The sequence below is a fragment of the Danio rerio genome, chromosome 5 (genome assembly GCF_049306965.1).
Source record: "Danio rerio strain Tuebingen ecotype United States chromosome 5, GRCz12tu, whole genome shotgun sequence".
Lineage (NCBI taxonomy): Eukaryota > Metazoa > Chordata > Actinopteri > Cypriniformes > Danionidae > Danio > Danio rerio.
In genome coordinates this window covers 44367370-44385406 of record NC_133180.1, presented here as the reverse complement: position 1 = coordinate 44385406, position 18037 = coordinate 44367370, and the positions used below count along the sequence as shown (strand labels likewise).

Here is an 18037-nt window from a genome sequence, read left to right as displayed (position 1 = left end):
TTAAAATATTTTGCAGTAAACATCTCAGGCTAAATAATTCAAATTAATCATTGACTTCTGCTGTTTTTATTAGTTTCAAAAACACAGATTTCTTTACAAAATAAAATGGCATCTTTGGATGGAGATAACGTTGTCCTAAAAAAAAGTAAATAAAAAATCTTACACATACTTTAGGAACGGTTTTACAGAAAATTTTGGCGATTTCAAAACCTTGACTTTTCCAAACCATGGTATACCTTGAAAATGTTATCGTCCCATGCCCTATTTGCACAGATTCTTATAGTCAGTTAAATGTCTGTTGAAGGAGCAGTATCAACCGATATTATGCAGACAGTCTACTAATACTCAAATGGACCATCAAAATAAAGTGTTAACATCATTTTTCTTATACTGTGGATGTCAATGGCTATCAGTTTCCAACATCCTTCAAATTAGCTTCTTTTTTGCTCAATAGAACAAGAAAAAAAATTACAAAAGCTTGGAACCACCTCACAGTTAGTAAATGTGAGTAAATGTTCATTTTGAGATGAAGTATGTGTAATTATTAATACTAATCTTTTTTCCTCCTCTCTAAGATGTCTCACACCTTTCCCACCATTACTTTTCCAATGTTTTTATGATTCATTATTTACTCATTTCACGGACAAAAAAAACTACACCCTAAAAAGAACGAATTAAAGAAAGGTTGCAAATGCTGAATCATATCTTGGAATAAACAACTTACAAAAAACAATAATGACAGCTTTCACATCATAATGCACTTCTTCCCAAATAGATAAGGGAAAAGTTGCATTTCAGACTGTCAAAAGGAGGGTTTGGTTGAACACCTGTCAAGAAGAAAGACTGGATCGGGAGAATGGTGGCTAGTAAGTATTGTCAATTGGCAAATGACTAACACCGTTGGCTGCATTTACACTGCATAGTTCAAGTGACCCAATTCCGATCTTTTACTCCTATGTGGCACAGATCGGATTCAGCACATGTGCGTGTAAGCAGGAAAAAATCACATGGATTTCGATTTACTCAAATCAGATTCAGGCCTTGTTCATATATGGAAATTTAACCACTATGAATCAGATCTGTGTTCTCGTGTCTGCAGTGTAAGCAGGTAGATTGGATTTTCACATGCCAATGCGAGTCGCACATCATTAAAAACTGTAGTGAATGACATCAAGTCTGACACTTTCATTTTATTTTCAGTCTCAAACTTATATTTCATATACTAGAACAAAAAAAGCATTTATATTGTCATATAGCACAAGTATTCAAGCATGTTAGCAAGCAAGAAAGAGAATGAGAGTGAGAGAGACCGCAACATCCGCCAAATAAACAATATATAATACTTTTGCATACATAAAGTGCATAAATCACGCCATGGACATTACATTAAGATGCCTACTGGCTTAAAAAAAGATGGCCAAATGAGAACTTTTCTGTCATAAACGATAGTAAAATACTTGTCAAAAATAATTTAAAAAGTGAAACCCTGTGAACAGATTAAATACATGAATGGACAAAAGGGCGCTCTTTTATTATCAGCTGTGAGTCAGCGCCAGCTCTTTTTTTTTTACTGTTCATTACATCTTGTCATTGTGTGCTGTGTAAATGCAGACAATCAGATACAAGTCACTTTTAAAAGATGATGTAAGAGGGTCATCAAACAAATCAGCTACAGTCACAAAATCGAAATTGGCCATCAAGGTCTGCAGTGTAAGTGCGGCCTATATACCATTTCGATGTGGTCATGTCTGTGGTCATTGTTATCAAACTATTTCATAACTGTAACAAGAGGTGATTCAATCATAACTCAATGATAAAACAGCTATCATAACAGTATTACCAATATATGACTCTTTTTAGATTCTCAAAGTATATAAAAAATAAAAATGTAAAACAGGAAATACAATGGGACCATTGTTTGGTTGTTTTTTTGTATACATGCCTTAAAATAGTCTATAGTCTTTGCAATAATGGTACAGGAGAGACAGCATAAAAACTTGCAGGGACACATCACAGGGAGAGAGAGAACTGCAAGAAAAGAATAGGTAACTAAACTGAAAAAAAAATCTGCGTACCCTGAGCATCTCACCGGCTTGTCCTCTTCCTCAGATAAATGAACAAACTGTATCACACTAGTGCCGAAACTTGGGAGGGAGAAGACAGATCAGCGAGATGCTCATGGGAGGCAGACTTTTTTTTGTTTTTTTTTAACTAATTCCATGTTAGGAATAGCATTCAATAAAATATCCCATGACTTGAGCTATTAGACACATGCCAAAACAAATGCCTGAATCAAAAAAACAGTTTTATTGAAACTGCACCTACCATACAATCTAATCCATGCAATGGAGAGATGCCAGTTCTAGGATACCCAGTCACCTGTGACCGAGCTCCAAAACAACCACTGACAATCTCGTACTGCTAACAGATTAAGTCCTGTCTATAGTATTTCGTCTTAGTATAATCTTAAATAAAAGATTTAGAAGGCAAAACCTCATGCTTTTTCAGGTTATGTGAGGTGACGGATGAGATAACATCAGTTTGCTCTGGATCTATGGTTGTGTTAGAGTCGTTCTCATTACTCTGTGGGAGTCTTTAGGTATGCAGGCTGTTTGTTGATTTGATCTGCCCTGTGCAAGTTTCCAATCTGAGGTGATTAAAGGCCTCAGGCAGAGCCAATCTTGTGTTGTGTGTACTGTAAACCCAAATCACCACAAACCTATTTTCCTATTTTCACTTCATATTATGCCACCAGCATATGAAGAACTATCAACACCCAAAAAAAATAAGTAAAAAAAATAGAAGGTGTTGATTTTGCCAATGCAAATAACATTAAAATGAGATGAATCGTTATAATTTGATACACTAAAGTCACATAAAAAAGCTCAAATGTGTCAAAACTTGTACTGGCTAATTCTTTGTTGCAAACTCTCTCAAGGCTCTACATCTGTGTTGTGCTAGTAGTCAAAGTCAGAGCTTTTAAGTGGTGGAGAGAAAACCTGCGAGCCGCATGAGGTCCAATTACAATAGGTTGAGTATGAAGAAAAAGCACACATGCTAGTTTGAGCTGCAAACAACAAGACCTCTTTATAGGTACACGACTACTGTGAGTTATTAGGGGTGTGATAAAGACCTCCTTGTAAACGCACCTCAGCCTGCACCATGTTATTCCCCACCTTGTCGAGATGTGTGCTTAGTTTGGGACTGAAACTAAAAGCAGCATTATTAAAGAAGGTATAACAAGTTTGTAATTTAAAACCAGTTTTTCAAATATTTGGCAAAAAAATACCAATATGTTCATTAAAAAAGTCTGTAAAAAAGGCTATAGTTTAAACACGTGTTGAACAGTATAACCTTTTTGTTTAAATATAAATTAGGCGTGTAACAAATCACAGTTGATCCATGATATTTTTGTTTTGAATCTCAAAGTAATGGCATTTTAGTGTCAATCCCCAAATCAGATATGGTGCACTTCAAGCACTGCAAGTATTCTTCACATTTGAGCAGTAAATGAGCATATGAGAATGATTTCTAAAGGATAATATGACACTGAAAGTTTAATTAGTTTAATTAGCCCCCTTGTTTATTTTTTCCACAATTTTTGTTTAACGGAGAGAAAGATTTTCCAACACATTTCTAAACATAATAGTTTTAATAACTCATTTCTAATAACTGATTTATTTTATCTTTGCCATGATGACAGTAAATAATACTTTACTAGATGTTTTTCAAGACACTTCTTTACACCTTAAAGTGACATTTAAAGGCTTAACTAGGGTAATTAGGTTAACTTGGCAGGTTAGGGTAATTAGGCAAGTTATTGTAAATCGATGGCTTGTTCTGTAGACTATCAAAAAATATATATAGCTTAATATATATCTTAAAGAGGCTAATAATTTTGACCTTAAAATGACTTTTTAAAAACTTAAAAACTGCTTTTATTTTAGCCGAAATAAATCAAATAAGACTTTCTCCAGAAGAAAAAAAACTGTGAAAAAAATGTATTGCTCTATTAAACATAATTTGGGAAATATTTATATAAAAAAAAAATCAAAGGGGGACTAATAATTCTATATATTATATATATACTAATAATTCTATATATATAGAATTGCGAATAAATACAAATTCACCAGATGACTTAAAAAGCTCTATTTGGAAAGTAATTTTTGTAGATTGATTGGGATTGTTTGTTGAGGAAAAAATTATAAAAAAAATATAAAACTTGCTTTATATACTTTATTATATACATATGATAAACAAACAAAAACACAATGGAGCAAATATTAAAGTGAAATAAACAGTGCTTTATGATTTTCTGGGGAAAGTTTTAACAGTGTTTGGGTGCAGAAATCGAATAATCAAATGTAGAACAACACAGCAAAGTCCACATCATATAAATATTTCAATAATATTCATCTTTAATAACTTCTTGCTGTATTATCAAAATGATTCAAATGCTCACATCACATGCAGATGATTAACTTTTACTCTATTATGGGTAAATATAGTGAAACTCAAACTAGGGTTGGGTGATGTTGAACAATTTGGCATCTTACGATGTCTAATGTGAAACATTACGATGGACGATGGCATCGTCGTCGTAGGCGGCTTATGAATAATTAATGAATTTATAAAGAATTAATTAATTATAGCCTACCGTTTCAACAACCTGACCCGCATGGTCTTTGTTTCACCCATAACCAAATCATAAATAAATAAAGATAAGGTACACACAAATTGCCACCTGTCAATCACTTTTTCACTAGCACCCTGGCATGAATAGGCAGAGTGATCTATGTAGTTATAATGGAGTTGGCAAAATTGGTTGGTAAAAAAGGTGCACAACCAACAGTATCTGAGGTTTTTGCTAAAATTACTAAGTATAAGCGTGAAAACAAAAGATTGAAGTAGTGTACTGATGCTGTGACACGTTACCTGATAGATTCAAAAGACCGAAGAGTCGCCAGACAAAGCTGACATGCACGTATGATGCAGCGCATGACTGTATGCGTGTGTGTTTTTGAGTGTGTGTGTGTGTGATGTGCGTTTTCAGCAGTATAGTGTGAACAGAAAACTGTTCAGAAATGTTAGATGAAACGTCACTGTGGATGTGGATCATTTTTGGTCTAAAATGTAAACGGGGACTGAGTGTGTATTTTTTGCGAGCGGGTTGCTGCGACGGGGGTGGGGCAGAGGGTTGTGATGCTGGCTCAGCATCATGATGTCTATCCACCATCAGCAATGGAAGATGGCATCGTCTATCGACCCAACCCTAACTCGAACTCAACATTGCATATCTTGTGATGTGGCTATTGCGAACGCACACATTGCGATATTAATACTGAAACGATGTATTGTGCAGCGCTAATGCTGATTATTAGTATTGTTGTTTCAGACTTCTGGAGCTCTTACTGAATTAAAACTGTAAAGTTTTAGAAGTTTGCAGTTTATATTAAAAAAAAAAAACTCTTTTAAGACTGAGATGAAATTTGAGAGCATGATAAATGTTTAAAATGATGTAGTGCTCTCAGGAAAACTCAGAGGGTCGTCTCTATGCTTAAAGAAAATGCATTTAACATGATGTAGCAAATGAAATGGAAAAATCTTTCAACTAGACAAGATTAGCCAAAACTACATGAAAGCAAAATGAAAAGAGGCATATGTGCCCTGTTCATTTGCCAGAACTTTTGGCAAGCACGCAACCTGAAAGCTGAGCACGGAAAGGCTTGCACAAGAATCTATTATTGATCTTAAAGGTTTAGGAAAGTACCAAAAAAATCTCAACTGGAAGCCATTTCAACATATTGGAAGAGTAGCAGATATCTGGAGACTTCTAAGAGTATCCAGATATCCAAATGCAACAAATGTTAATTTTACTAGACAAGTTAATGCTTCACAGCTCCGCCAACGACCACAGGCCATCTGTGTAGGACTACAACCCAACATACAACAAACAGCATTGTTTGAGGCTTTTGACCCGGCCTTCAGCTTAGAGGACCTCCATTAACATTTCCCCAAAGAGTTCAACAGTGGAAGAGCTGGAGGAGAACAGGCCATTTCTCTAGAAACAACACATGTTAATGATCCATGATATTTGGTCTGTGACATATGATGGTTGATATTGTATGAACAAAAAAAAAAAATGTAGTTTCATAAAATTCTCTGTCGTTTTTTTTGTGGCGTCACAAAACACATGTTTGCAGTAATACTTTTTATAATTTATATGAACGCAATATTACATGTACAACCCAGGCTCATTCTGAAAACCTCTATTGTGAGTGCCAAATATATCCCAGGAGCTACGCTTTTTTGCAGTTTTTGTTTTTACAAATCCACCAGAGGCCGCTGTGTACATTTTTTTTAGATCTAAAATTTCTCTCGCGAGTGCCATTCGCACCTGCTGTTCTCGTGTAAATCCACCAGAAGCTGTTGTTGACTGCCTGACTGACTAAAAGATCAACTGATCAAGCCTCTTCCTTCCCTAAACCCAACCAATAAAGTTTTAAAAAGCAATACAGAAAAAAAGCCCTTGCCTGATTTTTACCACATTTTTACCACATTCTCACCCTGTTATTTACTGGTTCTATCTAACCTGCTTTCTGGAACCATTCTTCACAACACCCCATCATTGTGGTCAACTCCTCTCTGCGTCTCAACTCCACCGACATACATGGCAAGCTAATTGGACTAATTGGTAACAGCGGGAAAGCCATCCATAAAAAAGTTCAAATGAAAAAACCAAAGCCCTTTGTTTTATTAAAAACAAGCTTAGATTTGTCCACCTGTCAGGTTTTGGACCACATGAGGCATAGCATATGTATTTGGATATTTGTTTGACCACACTTCGTTATTTTTGTTCATTTATTTGTTTGCTGTAAATTACAATTGAATTTACAAATAGTTTTGAAAGAAATCTTTGTGCTTAACAAACTAAATAAATTATGTAGGCTAATGAATGTCTGTGAATGTGTGTTTCCCTATCCACGAAAGAGAGAAAGTGAAAGTGAAAGTAAAGGTCAATTGGAGGAGGCTCATTCACTCAATCTCACGCTGCAGATGGACTGTTTAACTGTTTTCTCACTAGTGAAGCTTTCAGTTTTTACACTTACTGCCAAATAAAGAGCAAATGCGCTATGGCGCAACGCAACTGACTCCTTAAGGGAATGGGAGATGAGACTGATTTATTCTCAAAACACTACCATAAGTCATTAAGAGAATAAGCTCAACCCTGTTAGACCATGAGCCACGGCGCAGAGCATATTTTTCCGTCCTTAATATAGCAAAAGTGGATTCAAATAACCCCTTAATTCTTTTGCGCCCTGCACTTCAGACTTTGTGCCTAGATCATTAAAATAGAGCCCTTAGACTGTTATATATCATCAGGATACACTTTTTCATATCACCCAGCTCTACATGATATGATCAGTGTGAAATTTCCAAATGTGAAATCCAGATACATAAAATTAGATGTAAACACACAAGGTGATGGCTTAAGGTTTTAGATTAAGAGTAACAGTTGGAGAAGGTGCACAGCAGGTATTTGGGCATTAACAGACACATCATAATACAAAAATAATAAGACATGTACAGGTTTCATACATGTTTGTGTGCAAATGTTCAGTCAGACCATTTGCAAAGAAGCTCATTCAGCGTCTTTGCATTACAGTAGTGTGGTGAAAACAATAATTGGTACGTTCAAGGTGATACTTTAAGGATTAGAGAAAATTTACAAAACATATCAGCACCCCGGCATAAATACTGACAATTGACATGAAGAACATTAACACATCCAACAACCTGGGGCTTTCAAGATCAGCTTACTATTTTGTATTATCAACATTCTTGGGAAAACCCCATGGGTATTTTGAAGCAAATCAATGAAGCTCTTACTTTTAAAGTCAACACTAAAATGTCTCTTCATTTACCGTTCAATGGTTTAATTACTAATCTGCCATTATAAAACATTACTGTGGTAAACACAACCACCATAAAACTAAATAACCCCTCTAAAGTGATGCTATAAAAGTACTTAGACAAACAAGCCACATTGATCTTCATGTTGTATTCAATGATGGTTAAGATCACACGCTTGATCACCTGACTGAAAATATTTATCGGTCTGTAAATTTACTTCAGAATGATGAATGCTTTTTCTTTTTGAAGAATAAACTATTTTCTATTTTCTTAAACAGGTACCAAGTTGCAAAGGGATTTACCATTTTAAAAGTACATGTTTGGACCCTATTTATGCTTTAAGGGTGCATATTAGTGCAAATTACTTAATAGATTAAATTAATTAATAGTCCAGAGACACCTGTTTTGTACTTTATCTCTTTATAAGCTGTCAAACATATCTGTTAATTCTAAATCTAAAATCATACTTGTAATGCATTATTGTTGAACAATTTAGGCACACTCTCCCAACCACTTCAACATCAATGTTTAATCTCCTTCTTTCACCGTACTATAAACATTTTAAGTGCTCAGAGAACCGGAAAAGTTCTAGAAAAGTAATAACACTGGTCATGCACTGGTCATTAAAGGGATAGTTGGCCAAAAAATTAAAGCTCTGTCATCATGATTACAGTGAACTTGCTTCATTTAAGCTGAAGTAATGAGGTATTACTCATTACCTTCAACACTGAGTTAAAAACTATTTTCAAATGAGTACAATTAACTTTTAGTCAATTTTAAGCTAACTACACTTATTTAATTTGATAAAGTGGACTGTTGGGTTTTACAGTGTACATGTATAGAAACATACAGTTGAAGTAAGAATTATTAAACCCCCTTTAGAATTTTTCTTTTCTTAATATTTCCCAAATGATGTTTAACAGAGCAAGAACATTTTCAGAGTATGTCCGATAATATTTTTTCTTCTGCAGAAAGTCTTATTTGTTTTATTTTGGCTAGAATAAAAACAGTTTTGAATTTTTTTTAAAACTATTTTAAGGTCAAGATTATTAGCCCCTTTATAGATATTTTTTTCTGAACAAACCATGGTTATAGAATAACTTGTCTAATTACCCTATTATGCCTTGTTAATCAAAATAATTAAGCCTTTAAATGTCACTTTAAGCTGTATAGAAGTGTCTTAAAAGTTTTCTAGTAAAATATTATTTACTATTATCGTGGCAAAGATAAAATAAATCAGTTACTAGAAATGAGTTATTAAAACTATTATGATAAGAAATGTGTTGAAAAAAATCTTCACTCCATTAAAGAGAAATTGGGGAAAAAATAAAAAGGGGGCTAATTATTGAGGGGGGCAAATAATTCTGACTTCACCTGTATATGACAATGGCTCTCTGGTTACAAACACGGATTGAGAAACTGTTTGCTGTGATCATATTTGTCAAAGCTTTAATAGATGCTGTTATAGACTGTAGATGCCTTTTTATACTATTTTGTCTGTTTTATCTGTTTCTAACTATCACCAGAGGTCATTTAAGGACACAATTATGTATTAACGATGAACAGTGCTCCTGTGGTAATAACTCAGGCTTAGCAGATGTTTTATTAGTGGTAACTTGAGAACATTGCACCTTGAGGCCCTTAAATTATGCATAAACCTGTGATCCAACAGCATGGAGATGTAAACACCTGAGATACACTGAACCCGAGCTCTGTTCCTTCATTACATGCAGATGTGTATGGTTTAACTTTATCACCATGGAAAGATTAGCGTGCGTGTGCACGTGTGTGTGTGTGTGTGTGTTACTCTGAAAAAATGGTAAAGGGCAGCCTCTGAATCCCTCTTTGTCTACAAGGGGGGTGAAGCCACCTTCGATCTTCAAATGTCACAAATGTGGCTTTTCAGCAAAGCCTCCTACAAAGTTCATTGGAAGGAATTCTGCCACGCCTTCACAGTTTCCTATCAAATCCAGTCCAGTCACATCCCTCAGGAGTTGTCCTTGCCTGCCTAAGGCTTAGCATGACAAATTCACACACAATACAATAAATCGCTGCTTTTGACAGAACAATAGAGTATGTTATGGCCTACAACCAAAACAATACAATCTTAAATGTGTCCTTAGTTTGTACAAAGCCAGATAATCACATTTTTTTTTATCTCCCTATACAAGCACTAAACAAATTATGACAATAACAATAAGGATGTTTCAAAGAATCAAGCAGCAATTGATACTGTGTTAGTTTTGACTACACTGGCTGAACAGGACTAATGTGTGTGATCTTTACACACCCATGAACAGCAAACACTGCAGCTGCTTAATGCTATGAGGAAATAAAGGACCATTGACCATCATTAACTTTTGAAGAACATGTGAATAACTGATAGATGGATCAAGCATGACGAATCAGTCATGGTTTGACAAAGAGGTAATACCCGTCCTGAATGCTAAGAAATGTTTTTGAGGGGTAAAAGTCATTCATTCATTTTCTTTTTGAATTAGTCCCTTTATTAATCAGGGGTTGCCACAGTGGAATGAATCGGCAACTGATCGAGCACATGTTTTATGCAGCGGATGCCCTTACAGCAGCAACCGAACACTGGGAAACACCCACACACTCCTGCATTCACACACATACACTAGGGCCAATTTAGCTTATTTAATTCACCTATAGCACATGTCTTTGTCTTTGGAACAAGCAAACTCCACACAAAAACGCCAACTGACCAAGCCAGGGCTCAAACATAAATAAATAAATAAATAAATAAATAAATAAATAAATAAATAAATAAAACAATAAATAAATAAAACAATAAATAAATAAAACAATAAATAAATGATTAAATAAATAAATTATTAAATAATTTAAAAATAATAATAATAAAATAAATAAATAAATATATATATATATATATATATATATATATATATATATATATATATATATATATATATATATATATATATATATATATATATATATATATTCTAATCATCACATTGTTCTAAGCCTCTTTTTCTATTGTTAATCACAGAAAAAATCTATTGTAGAAAATTATGATGTTGTTACAATATAATGAAATTATATGGGTGACAAAATACCAGATCTCACTTTCTCTATTGTGAAAAAAAAAATTTTGAAGTACTTTTCTCAAGTTCTTTTCAGATAAACCAATAATTTCCTTCACAATCATATACGCATGATACAAAATATTTTAACATGTCTCATTCAAAAAGAAAGTGTGTTTTTTATCTACCTAAATAACCCTATCATCAATCAAATAAACCACTTTAATAATTTTTTTTCAAATTATTGTTTTTTTGCATCAATGCAAAATTGTTAACATCAGAATTGGAAAAACTATTATGTGTTTATGTGTAAGAACATGTATTATTTTATTGTTTAAACTATAAGCTGTGATGTGATGGTTGACGTCACATTAGTTTGCACTGCAGTAGAGAGATTAGAGCTTCAGCATTTACAACATATAAATTCATCAGCTTCTCCCGAAACACATTATAGTTAGTGACATTTTAACAGGCAGACAGCACAGAGAATATGTTCTAGTAACCAAAACAGTGAGTATCTATGTGAAGATCTGGCAAATTGTCAGATTATGTGTAAGATAGCATAGAGATCAGCGTGTATTTTACAAACCATAAATGTTTTGTTTTGGTAGTATTTATGTGTATTTAATAGTTTAAAACCTAAAATATTAATATAAGGCATCATGGGAAAAGCAGATTTGAATTAAGCAGCTGATTGCGGGACGCTCTGAACATTCCAATCACAACAGTGAGATTGTACATGTCAAAGAGATAAATAAACTATTATCATCATATTGTTAGAGTGGTTGACTGTAGTATTGGTAACCTAGTAACCAGTGGGGTGAAGTAACAAATTACAGATACTCAAATGACTGTAATTGAGTAGTTTTTCTCAGGAAATAAAATTTACTAAGTAAGTTTAAAAATGTGTGCTTTTACTTTCCCTTGAGTAAATTTTAGTGCAGTGTTTGTACTTTCACTCCACTTCTTTCCTTTAAAAAAGCAGTCACTACATTCTAGCAGTCACTACTATTTTTCCTCTCTATGGGATTAGAAAATTCAGTCCTGTGATTTCTGTCCAATCAAATTGCACATAGAAAGTAAATTGTATTATACAGAACTACCTATTCAGGCTATTCAATTGGCGGCATGCTGGCCGAACCCGCCCCGGAGACAATTTGTTCCGGCCCTCCAAACAGTGTGACCAAGATATCAAAAATAAATTTAGTTCAGTCGAAAAACGGTCACTATAGTAATGAAGTGAAGTGCGTCTGTTCAATACAGCATGAGCTGCAGTTGAAGGCTGCACAGAGCGTGTCACCATAAGCGAGTGGCACGGGCAGCCGAAAAACATTTGAAAATGTTTGTAGAAAATGACTTTTGTACAGTGCACTGATATCGTTAATAGGGATGCAACAATTAGCCGATTTCACTATTAACTGCGCTTTAATACGTCACAGTTAATTAATCGTAAAGGCTTCTTTAAGCCACAACTGAAACAAACTGCTGCAGTTTAATAAAGTTATGCCAAGTTGCCAACTGTGCGCTACTGTAAAGTTCACAAAGTACACTGTGGCTAATACGCATGCACACCGCATTAACTACAGCAGCGGCCATTCCCATATCACGTCTTTTCCACTTGCAAGTTTGTTACTTCTAATGTAAGAATATATAACAATATGCGCACACAAGCGTTTGCAGCTTTCCAGGCGCATGCAGTAGAAAACATCTCACGGTGAGAGTTTTGTTTACAGTGCAATGTAAACAAAAGATATGTTAGACGAGTTATTATTAAAATGATTATGTATGCAGATGGCAACAACAGTTATTCTAAACAACTTACCTAATATAAAGCTGAAATTTACATTAGACGTGATAACCATGAAACCATGATTAAAGGGTCGCCACAGCAGAATGAACCACCAGCTTATCCAGCAAGTTTTTACACATTGGATGCCCTTCCAGCCGCAACCCATCTCTGGGAAACATCCACACACATTCATACACTACAGACAATTTAGCCTACCCAATTCACCTGTACCGCATGTCTTTGGACTGTGGGGGAAACCAGGGCACCCAGAGGAAACCCACGCGAAGGCAGGGAAAACATGCAAACTACACACAGAAACACCAACTGAGTCAAGGTTCGAACCAGCGACCCAGCGACCTTCTTGCTGTGAGGCGACAGCACTACCTACTGCACCACTGCCTCCCCTCTTCAGATTATATAATCGTACAACCAAAATCTATCATTGTTGCATCCATAATTGTTATACAGTTCAAAGCATAACATATGAATGTGTCTGAATGTAGAAGATGCCTAATGCACTGCTTTTGTTGTGCTCTGAAATACAACGGTTGAATGTTTGTAAAAAAAATAAAGTCTATTGTACAATGCAGTGACTTTTATGTAGTTTCAAAATACAATATATTAACATTTTTAATGTAGAAAAAGCCATCGTGGGTGTCTTAAGGAGCAAAAATACAGCATATGGGCTCTTATATGCAGTTGTGTCATCACTCATATATCAAGACATATCTCTCCGGCCCTTCGTTTGGGATACTTTACATGAACTTTCCCCCATGACAAACTAATTGAATAGCCCTGACCTACAGACATGGGTGCTTTACAAATGCAGCAAACCGTCTGGGTGCAATAAAACTGTGTAATAGGATGTCCAAAATCTTTACACGCAATGACCCAGAGACTGTTTAGATGCATGTTGCTGATGAGAAGATGACTACAGTGTGATGACTGAAATGGCTTTAAACAACAACTAAATGCATTACAGAATGATACACACACACATTCACATTTCTCATGCAATACAAAAATTGAGGATTAACTCTGGGTCATGGAAACACATATGTTGATGGCTGATCAAAAACTTATTGAGAAATAGGTGAGTATTTTTCTATTTAAATAATTCAGGTTTTATGAATAATAAAATGTAAAAGCTCTTAATTGCGTAAGTTGTTTCTAATTCTTGGGTGTTTAAAGTGCATCTGATCAGCTCAACTAATCAATGACATCAACTGCTCAGACCACAAATGTACATAGATAGGAGATAGCTGTCATGGAGAAGTGTTGGTTTCCCCTTTTGATAAAAATTTACAGGGCTTGTTTCAGCTTATGGGCCATTTTACTTGCAGCAAGTGACTTGACATAAAGCTGACATGACAGTGTAGAAGACAAGAAAAATACAAAGTTACAAAAGTGTCACCATCACTGTTTAAGCTGTCAGCATCAGGCACTGCATGAATGGGCCTGATATGCTTGTAAAGCCTAAAGCGTCAGTGATTGTTTCTGAGCATGTTTCCACAGTGATTAAGCATGTGGAAAAATAGAATGGGTGCTGCCTGGATCAGTAAGGCAGCCTCTGATGGGGCGTTTGCTGGAATTAGCCTGAGCCTGCTGAAATACAAGAGACAATGACGCTGCTGATATAACAAACGTGAGCTGCCAAGACCTGACACTGGATCTGGATCACAGAGGAAAGACACTGCGTCACTTTTGGACTGTCAGATCGGGCGTAATGCAGATGTATATCCAAGCCGACACATGCAGATTATAATAAAACAATTGACTGTCATCTCTGCAATGTTTTCAGTTCATTACAAGCCAGCTAAGATGACATCATGCAGTCGTGTGAGTGGCAAGTGGGAACAGGCTATTAACTACTTCTCAAAATGAATGAGCGCAGATGTATTCAGTTACAGAAAAAGGTGTCTCTAATCATGTGGGTGTCCACTTAAGTGCAAACCACCCCGCTAACTACTACCCTCCGCAGAGGCCTGAAGCAGAGGCAGAATTTAACGTCATGACATCATGGTAGAAAGTCACAAATGAAAGGGGCCGGTTGGTCTTCTTACATTATTCAATTCTAAATGAGCACACGCACGTGCATGCTCATCGAATGAGGAACCAAGAAAAAGCTGTGAATCATTTTATAGGCCAATAAATGGTTCCATTTTCTAGAACACTAATCCAGAGGATTTTTTTATTAGGATTCTAAAAATGAACTGCTGGAACCCTAATAAAAACTGAATATATACAGAATAACCCAATAATTTATAGAAGACTGCAATTTAGAGCACTATTGGTGGAGCCACACAGCAAAGAATATATAATACTTTACAATTATGGATTGGTCAGTGCAAAAAAACAATGAACGATACATTTGGTTTAGTCCTGGCTTAATCTGTGGTCGCCACAGCAGAATGAACCGCCAACTTATTCTGCATATGTTTTACACAGTGGATATCCTTCCAGCCGCAACCCAGTACTGGGATCTATACACACTCTCATTCACACTCATACACTACAGCCAATTTAGTTTATTCAATTCATCTGTAGCGCATGTCTTTGGACTGTGGGGGAAACCAGAGCACCTGGAGGAAACCAACACGAACACAGGGAGAACATGCAAACTCCACACAGAAATGCCAACTGGCCAAGTCGAGACTCGTACCAGCGACCTTCCTGCTGTGAGGCAACAGTGCCAAGCCACTGAAGCACCTTGCTGTCCACAATACATTTATTGTATTATTTATTTATCTTTGTTCACATTAGTTAAAGAAAATACAGTTGTTCATTGCTAGCTGATGTTAACTTTGCATTAAGTAATGCCTTAGTAAATGTTGAATAACAATAAATAAAGTTGGTTCAAGAATTGCTCATTGTTTGTAAATGTTAGTAAATAAATGAGCTAATATTAACTAGATGTTCACTCTATAAAATGATAAACCGATAAACTGAAATGACTGAAGAAGAATTTATAAGATTTGTAAGAATTATATATAATATCTTAAAACACCGGAAAACTCCCAAAATTCCAGATAAAAGAATAGGTCAATATAATGACTAAAACAGCTTCGTATGAACGTTTACTTTGCAAATGACATAATGAGGAGGACAAAGCAGAGGTCCCTGTATGTATCCCAGTATGCAAAGGCTTTTAGTCTTATGTGACAATGTCTTTTTACACAATTTAAAATTACTCACCAGGTTTTTTTTTTTTATAATATTGTTCTGTCCATAGTCACCACTGTATACATCCTGTACATCCTGGCTTTACATTTAGTAAGCCTACTAGTGAACATTTGTAATATGTGTTTGTATTATTTTGTCATGCACCAGAACAAAACAATAAAATAAATTAATTCATATATATATATATATATATATATATATATATATATATATATATATATATATATATATATATATATATAGTTGAAACCAGAATTATTAGAAATATTAGTCCCCCTGTTTATTTTTCCCCAGTTTCTAAACATAATATTTTTAATAATTTTCTCTAATCACTGATTTATTTTATCTTTGCCATGATGACATTAAATAATATTTGACTAGATATTTTTATCTAATGGCTTAACTAGGTTAATTAGGTTAGGTTAACTACTAGGCAGGTTAGGGTAATTAGGCAAGTTATTGTATAGCGATGGTTTGTTCTGCAGACTATCGAAAAAATATATAGCTCAAAGGGGTTCAAAATTTTGACCTTAAAATGGCTTTTAAAAAGTTAGATTTTATTCTAGCCGAAATAAAACAAATAAGACTTTCTCCAGAAGAAAAAAATATTATAAGACATACTTTAAAAATTGCCTTGCTCTGTTAAACATTATTTGGGAAATATTTAAAAAAGAAACAAAAATTCAAAGAGGGGCTAAAAATTCTGACTATATATACGAAGCTAATATGCAAATTTTTCATCTCTGGGTGAACTTTACTTTTAAGTACTTCAGGGATTTTAGAAGTTTCATCCTTTTTGGGCAAAAGGTGGCGCTATAAAATGACAAACATGTAAATACATGCATACAACTAATTAAGTTATTGTGCATGAATTGGTCTTCACAGTTGCCATTTATCGTGTTTTCACTCTAAAAAATATACAGTAGCCTATTTATAAGATTCAGCAACTCATTTGCATGCAGATAAACACTAACCAAAAATTACTATGAGAAATATCACATCAATCACTTCCAGTGGAACAAAAACAGTAGGCTGTACTTGTCTCTAAACTACAGTTCAGATTTGATTAAAAAATAATACAAATACAAATTAAAAACTCATTCAGGTTATTTGAGCAATGAGCATTGGTTGGGCGGTTGCACGTATATTTTGTTTTTCTCAAAAAGTTCTCTAATGTGCTTCAAGAATAGCCTACAGCAGGATTTTTCAGTCGTGCAAGTTTCAGCTTTCTTTACAAAGTGAAAAACGTCTGTATATTCAAAGCGTAAACATAACGAATTTTGACAACCTTTAAAAGCAACTGCGCATTATCAGTTTAAAGCATCAGAAAACATGTCTTCGGTTGTCTCAAAAGTAGCCTACCTAGAAAGATCAGATTAGTTTCCTAAGTGAACACTAAAAATGTTGCATGTACCTTTAACGCTGAAAAAGCAGTATAATACTGCAGCCCGATAAGATTTGCGAGCGAACTAAAAATAATGTTTACTGTAACTTACCAGTTGGTGGATGCTCGCGGGTTAAGGATGTCTTCTTTAGCGGTCAGCAGAGACAGGCTGTACGTGTCCAAGTTAATCGCTCTCATCCTGATGCTGGAGTGTTTCTTGTACTCCACGAGACCAGTGCACGTCAAAACACGCTCTGTGGCCTTAGTGAATATGCAGTTCCCTTTTCCGAAGTTGCATTCAGGGTGAGTTTATCAAGCGATGAGGAGCTGGTATATGGAGAGGGTGCTCGCGAGCACCACTTGGGTATATGTGCAGAGCTGTTGAAGGTGGAGGAGAAGGAGAACACCGCCGATGTGCATCAGTCAGTCCTGCTGCTGCTGGAAAAACTTCATGAAAAGAAACCTCCAAAAGCTCCTCCTCCTCCTCCTCCTGCTGCTCTCCGGGCGAAAAACACCGAGCTGTTGCACAATTTCACTTTATCTTGGTTGATGCTAACGATAAATTCATAGCGTATTATGTAGTTATATTATAGCAACTATGAGATAGCAGTGTAATCCAGTTTTATATTCTAGACTGTTTAAATACGAGGACTCATTTGCAATGGGTTTATGGGCATTCTTTTTAGGTTAGGTCAT

The 18037-nt window shown here is 35.2% G+C and overlaps 1 protein-coding gene across 4 annotated transcripts in view; it reads right to left on the bottom strand.

Moving 5' to 3' along the window:
- Positions 1–17772, bottom strand: part of si:dkey-40c11.2 — an 83286-nt gene extending 65514 nt beyond the window's left edge. For all 4 annotated transcript variants that reach the window (XR_012406294.1, XR_012406295.1, XM_005165436.6 and 1 more), the window contains exon 1: positions 17454–17772. Coding sequence is in view for 2 of the 4 variants with exons in the window: in XM_005165436.6 (XP_005165493.1) it covers positions 17454–17539 (86 nt within the window). In the remaining 2 variants the exon portion in view is untranslated. The remainder of the gene's footprint in view (positions 1–17453) is intronic.
- Between the last annotated feature and the right edge of the window lie 265 nt (positions 17773–18037).